The sequence below is a fragment of the Cydia fagiglandana genome, chromosome 7 (genome assembly GCF_963556715.1).
Source record: "Cydia fagiglandana chromosome 7, ilCydFagi1.1, whole genome shotgun sequence".
NCBI classification, from domain to species: domain Eukaryota; kingdom Metazoa; phylum Arthropoda; class Insecta; order Lepidoptera; family Tortricidae; genus Cydia; species Cydia fagiglandana.
Genome location: NC_085938.1, coordinates 9,219,779 through 9,234,867, shown reverse-complemented (window position 1 = coordinate 9,234,867; position 15,089 = coordinate 9,219,779). Strand labels below are relative to the sequence as shown.

At 37.9% G+C, this 15,089-nt stretch overlaps 2 protein-coding genes and 1 long non-coding RNA gene across 6 annotated transcripts in view; all 3 read right to left on the bottom strand.

Moving 5' to 3' along the window:
* Positions 1-15,089, bottom strand: part of LOC134665869 (uncharacterized) — a 451,632-nt gene that overhangs the window by 98,547 nt on the left and 337,996 nt on the right. The window lies entirely within an intron of this gene.
* LOC134665834 (four and a half LIM domains protein 2-like) overlaps positions 1-15,089 on the bottom strand; it is a 192,941-nt gene that overhangs the window by 36,535 nt on the left and 141,317 nt on the right. The window lies entirely within an intron of this gene.
* Positions 7,482-9,010, bottom strand: LOC134665848 (uncharacterized). The gene is made up of 2 exons (XM_063522879.1): positions 8,161-9,010; positions 7,482-7,988 (listed from the first exon to the last, which is right to left on the bottom strand). The coding sequence occupies exons 1-2, from the start codon at positions 8,823-8,825 to the stop codon at positions 7,562-7,564; spliced, it is 1,092 nt and encodes a 363-aa protein (XP_063378949.1). The 5' UTR covers positions 8,826-9,010; the 3' UTR covers positions 7,482-7,561.

Below are 15,089 nucleotides of genomic sequence, written 5' to 3'. Positions count from 1 at the left end.
AAATACAAGAAAACTAATTTCAGCGTTTTTGAAAATTCATCCCCTAAGGTGGTGAAAAAGGAGTTGAAAGTTTGTATGGATATCAAAAAAATTTTCGAACGCGGGACTTGAATCTTTGTATTTGGGGATATTATTAAAAGACAGGAAAAGTAATTTCAGCGTTTTGTAAAATTCATCCCCTAACAGGGTTAAAAAGGGGTTGAAAGTTTGAATCCATTACAAATCCGAGTAGACACACATTTCTTATTGGCTCCCAGGCTTGAAATGCTTAGAATTACTCAAGGAACATATGTGATGAAGCTCATAGCTTAATAAAAAATTTTTGGGTCAACTTTATAACTGCTTCCGCTAATACTTTCTGTTGACATGTAAAAGTCATACCTACCTACTATAACAATCGGTTCAGTATTAACGATCGATAACTTTGGAACAACGTGTTGCGAGTGTCAATTAGTGACTCCAGTTTTGATAAAGAAACTTACGTTGTATCGCTGAGAAAAGTAAGAAGTAGTTAAACATGAGTTTTTATTATTTGACCATATGCCAGGATCATGTTGTACATTGGTTGAGTTGGTTATTGGATTGATACGAGTCACATGACTCCTACTCGTTCAAGAATGGGTACTTAAAGTCGTTTTACGTTTTAAACTACTCGTTGAACACAGCAATACACTGCATGGTTTTTAGTTTCCCAAGAATGCATGTAACATGAATATAGTAAATGAGGGTAAACGCCATCTTTGCTATTGGAGTGTTACTGCCTGCCCCTGGTAAGGGGATGTCAACATTTTCGCATATTTTCACGTTATTAGAGGGTTTGAAGGGGAAATTTCGCAAAGGGCAATTTGTTTCCATTCATTCGGAACAACTCATCGCCTTGGTTGATATTTCGAGCAGTCTATTTCTAAAACATGTGTTAAATCTGTAATATTTTTTTCTTTTCTACGACTAAGTTTAAAGTCATACAAATATAATGGTCTCATGGCATCAGATCAAAAATTCGAACATAAAGTATGAACAACAGAAGCAATAAATTTTCATCTAAAGAAACTAGATCTTTGAGGTTGCCAGACGGAAACGGTTACGTAATAGATGCAAAAGTGCAAAGCAGTGCAAATAAACAGACATCAAGTTGAGTCTGACCAGGTGGTCCCTTACAGTTCGCGCGTGTAGGCGAGATGAATGAAAGTGCTTAGGCGGGCTGTTTGCGCGCGGCGCGGGGCGTAGCGGTTACAGAAGTTACGTTTGTCTTTTACAGTATAACTCTTATATGAATAATGCTTGTGAGATGGGGACAGGGGGCCATATTGAATATACTATATGCAGCTCCACAAAGAAAAACTACAAGTAAAATCATTTGTATCTGCTCTTGATGTCCTTTTCTGCTCTTTCTTGAACTGCCACCTAGGATTTGCACCAGGAGTTTTGGTATCAAGATGTATACAGGATACATCTTGATACCAGAGTTTTCAACATAAATAAATTATTAATGATCTAAAGGCGTGCAAACAGACATCGATAACGAATTGCTAAAAGTTTTTTTATACAACATAACAAGTCAAGTCCTCCCATCGTTAAACTTTATATGAGGGACAAACTAATGGTCATAAAACGTTTAGTTATATAGGTAACTTCCGATAATACGTATTAGTTATTGGAGAGCTCACGTAAAACAAACATTAATCGTTTGGAATAAGATCGTTATTCTAATGACCCGAGTTACTCAGATACGTTGTAATCGATGGTTTAATATCTTGGCAAGTTTTCCTCATTATCATGAAACACGTCGGTTATCCCCATTTAAAATAGAAAATCCAAGAAACCCCGGGTATAAAGGGCAATTGAAATCGTTTCAGTGGCGGCGCATCAAACATATCCATAGGCAAGCCGGAGCTAATTTGGCTTACAAATTTCCTTTACAATTCTGCTCAAACGTCCAAAAAACAGGCAAGCCGGTGGGAATCGGCTTTTATGGACGCGCCGCCACTGAATCGTTTACACATGTAAACTTTGTAGTATTTTGTATTCTATTGTAAATAAATACATCACTATTGTACAAATATACAATTATTTAATACATACAAATGTCTCTGGGAACCGCGGACGTCACATATTGGATATTCTATGACATTGAGTTAGCTCGATCATAGCAGAGTTCAGATCGAGAAATCTGTTTCACTAAAACAAATATATGTAAGTGTGTCTTTACACCCTCCCCTCCCTTCCCTTTGGACCCACTGGTTAACAGTCCGCCGGACGGTATCGGCCTGTCAGTTGTTCGGAACTGTCAACATTTTGTTCTAACTGACAGGCCGATACCGTCCGGCGGACTGTTAATCAGTGGCGCCCTTAATAGTATGTAGGTAGAATATTAACAAAGTTCGTATCAGCCTATCAGGGTACAAAATGTAAGTATTATAGATTTAAGCTAAACTGTGCACCCCAATTCTGAAAAAATGTTGCAACATTTACATATGACGTATAGACCACCCCGCAAAATTGAATGTTTACCTAGAGTAAAAATAGTTTGCGATGGCCGAGACCTTGCCGGCTCATCGAGACATCGACCGCTGAAGGCTGCGTCGAAGTCGGAATCGAGCGAGAGTTGCGAGGGGAACCCAGTTTGTTTTGTATAATTACTTCCTTCCGCCGATGTTTTACTCCTGACGACCAGCGGTACATACGCTACATAGTAAATACATAATGCACCAATTACATTTTGATTCCTTGTCGATTTGATAGTAATGAATAACGGTTACGTTTAAAACTGTCGAATGTTGGGACTGCAGTATCTACTGCAGTATCTACTGCAGTCCCAACAAGTCCCAGAAGGTATCTACCTTATGTACATTATGAAACAAAATAAAACGTTTGAATTACTTTAGTGGTTATTAGGGTTCTTTATACGGATAGAACCCCCATACAATTTGGTACCAGTAATCCTGCTGAAGGCACATAGGTAAATAATGTTTAGTTTTGACGCGCGACAATGATCTTGACGCGACTTTATTGTATGACTTTAGTGTCAATGTAATTTTGAACATCTCGCCCGCTTAGCAACTTCTGCTGCTGACTGTAAGTACACATTAGTAGCTAAGTAAGAATATTTAAAAAACTCGAACACCTGTATTGCCCTAAAACAGCTAATCATAAATTCAGGCTAATAAATATGTCACTTCTAAAACATCAATGAATTTAGACAATAAGAAAAATATGTATAGAGTGTAGGTGCGAAAACGATTTTCTATGGTTGAATGAAAACGGGCATAAGTGCCGCGGTTACATGAAAATGTCTAACCACTTTACCTCTGTGATCTTTTTATTTTTCCGCTGACGAATTTCCGTTGCTGACATAAAATCTTTATTCTTTGAAATGTCGTTCGTGTTTTGTTTGGGGAATTTCCTAAGATGGTAAGAGAACGTTTAGATGATTTTGTATTTTCAGGATTTTCAGGAAAATTACAATAGGTAGACAAATTGATGGAGCAAATCATATCATGTAAACTTGTCATGGCTCATACTGCTAAAATATGCAATAAAGAGTATTTGTATTGTATTGTATATTTTGCGTGATAGTTGGCGCTGCCAGTTTTGATAAATTCACTTAATTAGGGCTGAATTACAAGGGTGTAGTATCTCATAATGTAGTTCAAGCGAAGGCACGGAGACCTAAATATTTGATTTCATGTAAAGGGTTTAAAACGCAATTATATTTATCATATCCGTTTTACTTGACGGAAGAGGAGTTAAAATTATATCTAAATGATGCATAATTCGAGTTCCAGGCCTGGGTATGGTATAGAGCGATTATATATTTATATCGATCTGGCACAGGTGGAACATTAAGATTGATTTAAAAAAAAAGGGTTTTCCGCTCAACCTACTCATTAAACATAAATAGTTATATCTTAACGTATAGCCTTATTATTATAGTATAGTACTCGTATAGCCATACGTTTTGTGAATAGCAGTAGACTGAGTCAGTTTTTCCTCCCTAGAGAACAAACTCGATACAGGTACCTAATTACATTCATCATCTAACGCAACGTCTTGCGTGATGACTTGATTAGCATAGCGTAATCTGGCTTGTTTACATTCGCGGGCGGAGTCACGGTCGCCGAATACTAATAAAAGCTAGACGGCTCGTGTGCAAAGCTTCTCATTGTTATCTATAAAACGGTCGACATTAATAAACTCTCTACTGTAGCGTAATCTTCTAAAATATATGTCATGATCAGTGATCACTTCAGTTTGAAGAGCACATTAGAAAACAGGGCAGTCCGCAGTGTAATGAAGTTCTTTTTAGAAATCTTCCAATTCCTCGCAAGAAATACAATAAGTACATTACTCTTCATTGCACACCTCACATAGACCTCATATTTTTAAAGGTTAGGTACTTTTTTATCTTTCATCTTGAGATGCAATTCATTTCTAAACCTTATTTGAAGAAAAATATCGTGAGGAAACCGGACTAATACCAATCAGCCTAGGAGGATCCTCTTTGGGTTAACTCTGATGGTGGCTTTCTAAAAACAGTAAGCTCTAGTATTTAAAAGCATTTTTTAGGCCTAGGAACCCGAGCGAAACCCAGGATCCTTCAGCATGTAACTGGGATAATGTTAGGAGCTGTGTAGAGCTAGTACCTACTTTTCCACTCGTCCACATTTACCTCATCTATTGAGTTTGGCTCGGCAACACTCAAATCTAATTTTACTTGACCGTTTCCCCGGTGGAAATAGAAATGAAAGGGGAGTATGCTCTGATTTATAGTTCTTACGTGTGAGGTGGAAGTGTCATGTTAACGTTAGGAACATCTTTCAATCAATGCTTTCTGAATAAATGATCTTTTAAAAATAGGAGTGTATAACTGTTAAAACTGTTCACGAGATGACTGAACTAAGATTATAGGATTTATATTTAAAAAATTGTTAAGAATTCGACTTGAACTAAAATAACTTATAACTTTATATTTAGGATGATTCCATATTTCTATAGCGATACACTTAGGTACTATTTAGCAATATTACATATTATGTACACATCCATATTAGTTTTATAAATACCATATCGCCGAGTGACAAGAAAGTGTAATAAAGTGCATTGTTACTTTAATTGTTTGATAGTACTTAGTGACTTTTACTTGTCACCCGACGATATAAGTGTTTATAAGTAGGTAAATAAACCGAATAGTACCTAACTGTTATACTTCCACTACAGACTCTGACGTGGTTTATTATAGAGAGACATGTCCATATCTGTTGCTACGGAATTTTTATTTATAATGCTTTTGTAAAATAGATAGTACCTATTTTTGCAAATGCGCTCTCGCCTGGGTAATTATATCACATTTATTACGGCTCCTGTAAATGATACCCTGCGGTTATGTTGCTGTAACATTATTGTTTAGCCAACAATAGCTTTAACGCCACCGCAACCCGCGAAACAGAAATTGTTGTTTCTTTGTGTGCTGTTTCTTCCGTTGTTTAGATCTGTTTGTTGCCAACGGAGATCGCAGCGCATTTTTACAATGCGACAGTTGAATTTACGTATAGTGATAATGCTGACCATTTGTTGTATCTTGGAATCTACAATGTATGTATTATGGAATCAAAAAGTCTTAGATTAGAGCTACAAGCGATAAGTGATACAATTCTGCAGTACTTTTTCAATATTTAAAACTAACTAGCTTTACCTTTGGTTGCCAGGCATTTTTTGGGTGAAAGACAAGGTTTATTTAACAAATTGTGAACTAGGTACTATACAATACATACTTATGAATTATCGGCTTCCTATTTTTATACTCGAATTAATTTTGTTTTACTATACCTAGGTACCTGGAAGTGTGTTTAAGCCTTCTTCAAATAATGTAACTGGTATACCATTGAGTGATACGGTACAATTAATAACTAGGTACTTTAAATGCCAAATCATACCCAAGCCAACTTAACTGCTGCATTAATGAAAAAAAAAAGTAAACCTTAATACGAAATTTTTATATTTTCATCGTTCACATATTCACAAATAGACTGCTAAGGGTATGAATAAGCTTTTGGCTTTTCCATAGGAGGGTTTTGTAATCGTTCACATTCAAAGGTCCTGCGGCATTCCTTATTTCACTTGATTTAGCGTAGGTACTAAAGAAGTCAAATAATCCGCGATCACTCCGCGATGAAAGAGCATCGTTAGCCATTACAACTTTGCAGCCGACAACTTGTGAAGCTGAATTGCGGGGTTTCTATTTGATTCGCTACGGAATTAATCTCCTTTGGTAATCAGTATCCTTCTTTGTAATTTTTGCGTTGGATCCTATTATAATAGGTGCCTACTACTCCGCAATAATAAATACTATAATTAGGTATGCTTATATGAGGTTTTTTTTTATGACCAATTCGGCGGGAAACACCGGCCGCCTGATGATAAGTCGCTCCAGACGATAATGACCCAGAATTTTTTTAAAGCTATAAGTTCTAGGGAAATGTATAGTCAATTGCAGAGATATCTGACCCCCCTGCATAGAAACTTGTTTGCAGGAGGGGTGAACTGTCTCTGCAGCTGACTGTACATAGTTACAAAATACTAACCCATATTTCTGTATGACAGCGTGCAGCGGATTATGAGCTTTAAAACGCATGGCATGTGTTTGTACATGCATCATTGCATATGTGCCTTGTAAAAGAAAGCAAACCCTGAAATAATGTAACTGTCTAGCTAGATAATAGCATGTCACATTGTTTTGTTACGGCTACATTTAACTCGGAGTAATTAACAATGGAGCCGCCATTAACAGGCGTTCCCCTCTGTCGAAAATAGGCGGCCGATGGTCAACCACATGTCAACCATATGTATGGCCTGACGTTTATCTGACATGACGTAACCTATACATTTGATGTGCCCCTCCCCCGCAAAAAACGGCAGACTATTTTGTACCGAAAATTTTAGACATGGCGTCTCCGTTGTTAATTACTCCGAGACATTTAAGTTATTCGCTCAACACACCACTCCTCACGACATCTGTCAGGACTGGCGCCAAATTCTGAGTGCCTCACTTTGAAACTGGTTTCTGTCCAATGTTCAACAAGTGACATTAAATAAAGGCAAGCGTCCACGCTGCGTCTGCCGTCCACCGTGCGCAGACGCATCTGGGTCGAGGTCCTCCCTGCGCAGACTATTTTCGGCACTCGACGGTTATTATACCAACAACAAAGTTCACGTGAAAACTTCTACAAATCAGTGTGGGAACTGTCTACGAAGCCAAATATTAATGCTTACAATTTAGGTCCTGTTCAAAAGGGTTCTTATGTTAAATATGACGAGCCAAAATAAATTTAGCGGCATTAATGTAAATACTACGATACTTACTCATATAGGGAATACGACTTTCGTCGTGTTAATTATATCTTCAACAGATAAAACGTATTAATTTGCCGTCATGTCTTACTTTGGCGCGACACAAATAATATTGGTAAAGAGAATCAAACACACAAGGGGGAATCATAAAGTTTAATTTCGAAATTCAGTCATGCTTATCGAAGCTCGTTACAGCGTGCGGCGTTTTAGACCTCTAATCCCCGGACCCCCAGAAATCGTCTATCTCTGCCTCTTCCTCGTTTACCTCTGTCTCTTTCTCCTCTTTTTCTTCGAAGGAGCCGAGTTTGGGCAGGTCTTTCAGCTTCGGCTTGAGCAGCGGCTCGTCCTCGGCCAACACGCTGTCTACCGCGTTTACTTGGGTAGATCGATCCTCCCTCGAGTTCTCCCTCGAGCGACTTCTGGAATGAGAACCTAGATTAGGAGAGCCCTGCTCGCGCTCCAGTGTCATGCGTTCGAACTCAGCTTCCTCGAGTGACGTGAACATCTTTAGTTCCTCCTCGCGCGACGCACGCGACTCGCGCGACGAGGTCGACGACGAAGAGTGACGCTTTTTGAAACTTCTACGCCTGCCACTCGGGTCGCTTCGTTGCAACGGTCGGAGCTTTATTCCGTCAAGTGATCTTAAACAAATTTACAATATATGAGTTGGTTTATTGTACAGGTGGACCCATGAACGGATTTAGCTTGCTACTCGTGCGTGGTATGGCGATGGATGACGGCTAGGTGACGGCGGATCGGGGTGTAAGCGACACTACGCAAGTAACGTGCTCTGTCCAAACAATAAATATTAACCTTAAAAAATCTTCGCTGTAGGCTTCGTTGCTTCTGATATCCTCGTCGACTGAAGAATGGAATTGTATATCGGGCAGGTTTTGTGGGGTGGGGCTCTTAGGGCGGTAATGCCAAGTGAGTTTCTCTTTGGCCTCTGATCTCTCTGTGGAGCGTTCGTCACGCCCGGAAGAATTTCCCAAAAAATGATTTGGATCTGAAATATTTTCACAAGACGCTGGTGATCTGTTTCTGTTTCCCACACTGAAAGACTCTGACGCGTTAGTAATGATAGTTTTCGTTCGCGTCGGTGTATACCTTTCAGTCCTGTAGTCGCCGTTGGCGTGGGAGCTGTTGCTTTCGACCGACTCCTGGCCGAAGCTAGAGATTTTCGTTGAGAAAAGTATGGCTGTGGAATCGGGCTGTCCGTCGTAGTACTTGACGGCGGCTCGGGTTAATTTTCCGTTATCATCTTGTGTGAGGCAGAGGTAGCCCTGTCCGCATCGCGTCGTCCAGTCGCTGCTGTTAGCTGTTTTGGCCGCTTTGTGGAGCAGGCCGGAGTAGTATACCACGAGGTCCTGGAAGTCGGGGTCTGTGTCGGGCAGCACACCGGCCAGGATGTGTCGCAGGCACTCGATGGCCTCGAGGACGCCGGCATACGAAATGATGGCGGACAACACTAGCCCCATATTCACTCACTCACTATATTCGGTATTTTAAGGACGGGACGGGGCGGGTTTCTTTGAAGTTAAAGGTGACAGGGAGCAGGATGGATGCAGCGATATAACGCCGGGACAAGATTTGAACAACTGAAATTAAAATGATATTAGTTGCCAAAGAATTGTATCCAATTTTAGAATAGGGTTTGGCTGAGCCAAGCTCTAGCGCTAAGTCTGTACCTAGCAAGGCCGGCTCCGTTTACGCCGACAATAACGCTGATTTATCTTTGATCGAATGTATTATTTACTACAGCATCATTAAAAGTGGGTTATTTAAGAGCTATATTTTAATGGAAACTGACATTAATAGAACAATTTAATAGCGTTACTCTTGTGAAAGCTATTCTAGTTATCTATTCGTTAATCCGTATTAGAGTCTCTAAATTCTTGAAAAGAATTGGAATTCGAAAAGCCACTTATGTATTGGGTATATTGTTCCTATGGAGTAGGTACAGTCCATTGTTTTGTTCAAATGGGCAAAATTTCTGTAAATGTGTTTAGCCGTTAAATGATGATTAACCTAAACTTTAATGTGTATTTAGTGCCCAAATTGTGAGTAATTCTCTGTAGGTAGGTTTCACTGTTATCGTTTCTCGGGACAATTTACCTTAAACCAGTAATCAGGATGAATATCCTAAACATACTAAGTCACGAATAACAAAACTACGATGAACTTTCATGGCTATCCGAATACATGGCCTAAATTATCGAAATCTTTCGTAGCAATATTGTGTTACTTTTGACTAATAATATAAATTCCTGATTGAATATATATAATCGTAAGCGAGTGTTGCGTGCAATAATCACAAAATAAATCTCAATGTGAAATAAAAAAAATACGTTAATAACGTAATATAATATTATAATTCTTAGGTACTTAATCTGCAAAAAACCGATATTTTGATACTACTGTGAGATCATTCATTTCAACCATGAATACCTATAGTTAATAAGATCTAAGTTAATATGCTTTAACGCGGTATTAGGAAATGATGATCATTCCAAGTGTCACGATTTTCAAATAGAGCGAGATGGTATCGACCGACCTCGCCCCGGATATTTCATTAATAGTTCCATAACTTCCACACTACGACGTCGTAAACGGTGTATGTTTATACATGTGATTCGTATTTGATTGGTAACAAAATAATACCTCTGCATCCGCACAATGTAAAACAAAATAAGTAATTGTACTTAACTAGTAGTTATGGAGCTGTAGCCCTCGCGAACATAACTTAATAAACTGAATAAATGTATTTCTCCGCAATAAAAAAAAATCAAAAACAGAATCACCAAAAAAAATACTATTTAAAACATCGAACCTGCTCAAAAAAACATGAGAATCGGTTAAGAATTGCGAATTAAAGTTGAGCATTGAGAAGAACATCCGGACATACGAAAGCATTTTTGCCTAAGCTGAAACGGAGAACTTAGCTGACGCTCGGTCAATTATAATAACCTAATGAAATCCACCAATACTTTATAGGCCAAACGTAGTTAATTATACTCGTATGAAATAATTATCAATCTATCATCATTCATTTGCAAAGGGCTTTTATGCCTTATGGGATCAGTTGAAAAAAGTTACGTAGGTATTAGTTGTTGTTGAAGCGATTTAGTAGTTTTCCAGAAAGTCAAAACAAATGACAATTTATAGTTTTAAAAACATTACATTTTTATTACGTATGTGAGTCATTGACATCTTGGTTTAAAAAGAGCACGGGCTGTTTACATCAGTGATGTGATCATGAGCAAGGTTTCTTCAAAAATACATGTAAAAAAAAACTTTCTTTTGACATAAAGCCAAATTGTTTTATTGGATAAGATCAATGCGCAAAAGTGACATGTTAGTGTTTGTACGTTATGTATTATTGAAGGTGGCTTTTTGATACAAAGTGATAAAGAAAAAATATATTTGGCAAGGAATATTACATTTATAACATTGAAACTAGGAAAATATATGACTTAGGTAATACGATATTGTCGTTTCATTGCTGTTACAAGAAAGTTGTTTGTTTTAACCACACCACACCTCACATGATTGCTGTCTACAATAATAGGTAATAGTATGAATTGATGTTAAACTTTTTACTCTACCTAAATTGTAATTGTTCCTGTTAGATTAAGCCTGTTATTATAATTAAACATATTATTTAGTACTAGATACTTATTAGAAAACTAAAAATTCAGCGTAGGATGTAACTTAATTTAGTATTGTTTTCAATCTGACTCCACAAGAAGAACTTGTAAACTTTTTGGCAAATAAAACTATTTTTATTTTATTTTTTATTTTTTTCTGGAAAAAGCTTTCCCCAAAGAACTTTGCCTCCTCCTCTTCGCCTACACACTACACAACACAGTGGCCACTGACCAAATACTTAATTGCCTAAATTGCGTATGGACCAAATATTTAATTCACCGACGATAATTGGCTTTGTAATGTAAACTAAATTATTATTAAATTGACCTCCACTTCGTCCAGCTAATCCAGAAATACTTGACTAAAATTTGGTGTAATTTTGTTGTTTTGTCTTTTGTATTATTATCAATGGCCTGGGGCCGATTTTTTAATTTCGACCGCTCGATTTCGTGTATTTCGTTCAATAATATCTCCACTACTAGGCATTTAAATTCTACTAATAGAATTGAAATCGAGTGGTCAATACCACTCGATTCCAAATTTCGATCGCTCGTATTTCAAAAATTAGCTTTTCGCCGTTTTCCACCTATTTTCGAGTGACGAAATCGACCGATCGAAATTCAAAAATCCTGGCTGATGGCTGACTGTGTCTGTAATATATTGTTATGTAGGGATCAACGTTTGTCATATCATATATGTGCTTTCTACGCGCTAAATTCGACGTGGGTGACTTCATTGCCTAGGACGCAAATGATGAGACACATGGGCCGAAGACATGTGGTTCTCTCTTGATCACACCGTCTGGATCCGCCGGAACCATAATTCGATAATGGCTCCTCTACACGATGGGCCATCGCCGGCCACTCCAAGGGACGCAGCCATGCGGTAGAATGGGATAGCAATATCACTTGCTCTTTCTAACGCATAAATGCGTCCCTTGGAGTGGCCGGCGTTGGCCCATCGTGTAGAGGAGCCATAAGAGCCTACCGCGAACCACGTTTGACGTGTTGCCTCTCTGTCGTGCTTGTAAATTCGTACGTAAGTGTGACGTGAGTTTTCCTTCTCTTTTTGTATAAAATGTAGTTTTTTTTACGTGACCCTATTACATCAACCTAGTATGTCACATTTCTAAACCAAGACACTTACACACGCCCCGAATGAATCAGTTCCGATTCAAAACGCCATCAATACTATTTTTCGTGGTTCTAATTGCAGAAGTGTGACGTCACGGTCACGTCAGCGGGTCGTGTGGAAAGCATTCCAGTATTACACGGTTTACATACATAAATCAGTGGACTTGGTAACTAGGTAGTGTTTACAGGCGGTTCTAATTTTCCATTAAAAATTTAATTATAAAAAAGACCTATGGTCAATAGGTCAATACTCTTGCTCTCACACATTTGCGTATGAATGTGGTACTGATATACTAGCGACTCGCCCCGGCGTCGCACGGGTTACACAAAACCTTAACAAATTATACACCTAAAACTTCCTCAAAAATCACTATATTTAATAGGTGAAACCCGCATGAAAATCCGTTTATAGTAGTTTTTATATTTAAGGTGTTCGATAACACTAGAGTTCAATTGGATAGTACCCTAAGAACCTGAGATATCAAAGATTTAATTAAGACAACAAACACAATTAACAAGCGATTCTGAAAAAAATCTAGAAACGATTAGCAAAGACAGTATAATAATTACCGATACTTATGCGAACCTAATAATTCATAATATGTAATATAAGATCGTGAAATGGCGGGGTTTCATGATATGTCTAGGAATATCTCGATATGACCGAATTTACGATCTGCCGCAGACACCCTTTCTTGCACTCTTGACTTCTACATATAGCAAACGGGGAACATCACATTTTAACAAATTAAATGTATGTCGTTACATCAGCCTCCCTGTAAACCTTGAATATGTCAATGTTGTGTAAATATTACCGAACATCCAGACGGACCAACCTTCAGCAGTCTCGCATAATGCCAAGGTTTATCTCAACATGTTTACATTCGGAGCAAATCCCTTCAAACCGCGGAGGAATATATTTTACCGCTATTTTACACCTGTGCAGCTACTCAAACTGAATAGCGTCGTCCGTCTCTTTCGCACACAACAGATTTGAGGGAGATTATTCTATTCATCTCACAACGCGAGTCGACTCACGAGGGTAGACGTGCTAGGCATATATTCAAGTTTATTAAATTACTATTTGAGTTTAACCTTTAGAAGCTCAAAAATGGGTCAAGAGTTTTTTTTTTCACCCAAATAAATATTTTTTTGACAAATTAGACAAACATTTTTGACTGGAAGTTATAATAAGATGAAATTATTTTTTCCTTGGCCAATATTTTTGGGGTTCGAATAGTAGGCAAGTGGTATAATGTTTTATAAATTTTATAATACGATAAGGTAGCCTGAGTGCTCATCAGTCGTCACAGTAACAGGGCATTAGCAAGTTGAGCACTAGTTACATTTACCTTCTTGTCAAACAGTTGTTTAGGTTTTTAGTTCGTTAGTCATTATGTACTTATAAGTCTTAAATTTTGGTTCAGACGTAGATGTCTAAATGTCTATCGCTTAAGAAACCTTGTCAAAATATTTGCGTGTCAAGATTTATTTGCAAATTCAAAACTTTTGATAGACCTACGTGCAGTAACACAATCGAATATAAATAGAACTAAACATCGCTCCAAAAGCAATTTGCATGTGCGACTTTATTTGTCGGTTTCCTTGCGTCCATCCCGAATTCTTCAGTCCGCTATCCCTGTCCGTAAATAACCTAAAATCAAGGTCAATGCGAGTGAAAGCGTGCGCAACCCGACACCGCGTGACGTCACGCGGGCCGTGCGCAAGGACCGCAGCGCGCAGGACGGACCCATCGCGCAGGGCACGAGTATTTCGCTATAACACGACACAGTAACTGTAGTATGAAATTACAGAAAATTTCGAAAAAAAAAACAATATATTGGGTTTTCAGAAAGAAAGCAGTTTACCTACGGGTGACCGTACCCACTAGAAAAGTAATTCCACGGTAAGTACGAGTGACAGCTGTTGTCGATTTGGGAATGGGTAGCTAATGTAAATTTCGGATTTCTTGGCGTGTACCTAAAGTTTCTTAGAAAAAATGTGTATAACGCTTAAAAAAATCTTTAACATATAATTTTATCGAAACTACATAAAATTATCTACGTATGTTTTTCATTGCTCTAGGTGCCAATTAATAGTTATTAAAATACAGGTCAGTAAAATACAGTCATTCCGGCGCCATCCACAAAACGATATTTACGTACCCGTATTTAATTTGAGAAGCTCAAAAATATATCCCGTAGGTAAAATAATAGACTAGCAGATTAATTCACGTTATGTATGTATGATTTGAAATTGTTCCAGAAAACTTACTTCTTTGTTACCTACGTAAAATTGTATAATTATAAGTAACTGACTAAAAATATAAGTACGCTAGGCTGTCATAGAAACTTATTATAGCTTTCATTTGTTTTCTCATAATAGATAAGTAGGAAATTACTAGAGGCTGCCAAGTTTTTACGCTACACTTCGTATGAATGAAAATGTTTCACGCTCGGCCTACACCGATTACGACGATAGAAATATAGTTCAATGTTTACATACACGCTGACCTTGTATCAGTTCAGAATAATCTAGTGCAAATTCTAATACAGTTCAGGTTATTATGAGTCAAGTTTATTTTCTTAATGCGTATAAAATGTAGACTTATGGCATAAGACCATTCATCTTCATACTGGCTAGTGATTCTAATTCAGCCATTTTAATCTTTACGCTCGTTACATCACTAATTTACGTGTCTCTTTTTTCGGAACGACGTCATTCTTGACGTTTAGAAAAAAAGATGTTTTTGCGGATGTTGTTATAGTACAGTCATTATATCCAAAAAACCGACCCTACCCGTGAATAATTAGTTCTTGGATTTTTTTTTCGTAGGTCCCTCGGGGGGGTCACTGGGAGTGTAAATTCAAAAAGTAGGCTCAATCAGGCTCCTGCGTATATTCGAAAAATGGTTTTTTTCCAAAGAAACGGTTTTTCTTCAATAACTCGGCCATTTTTGAT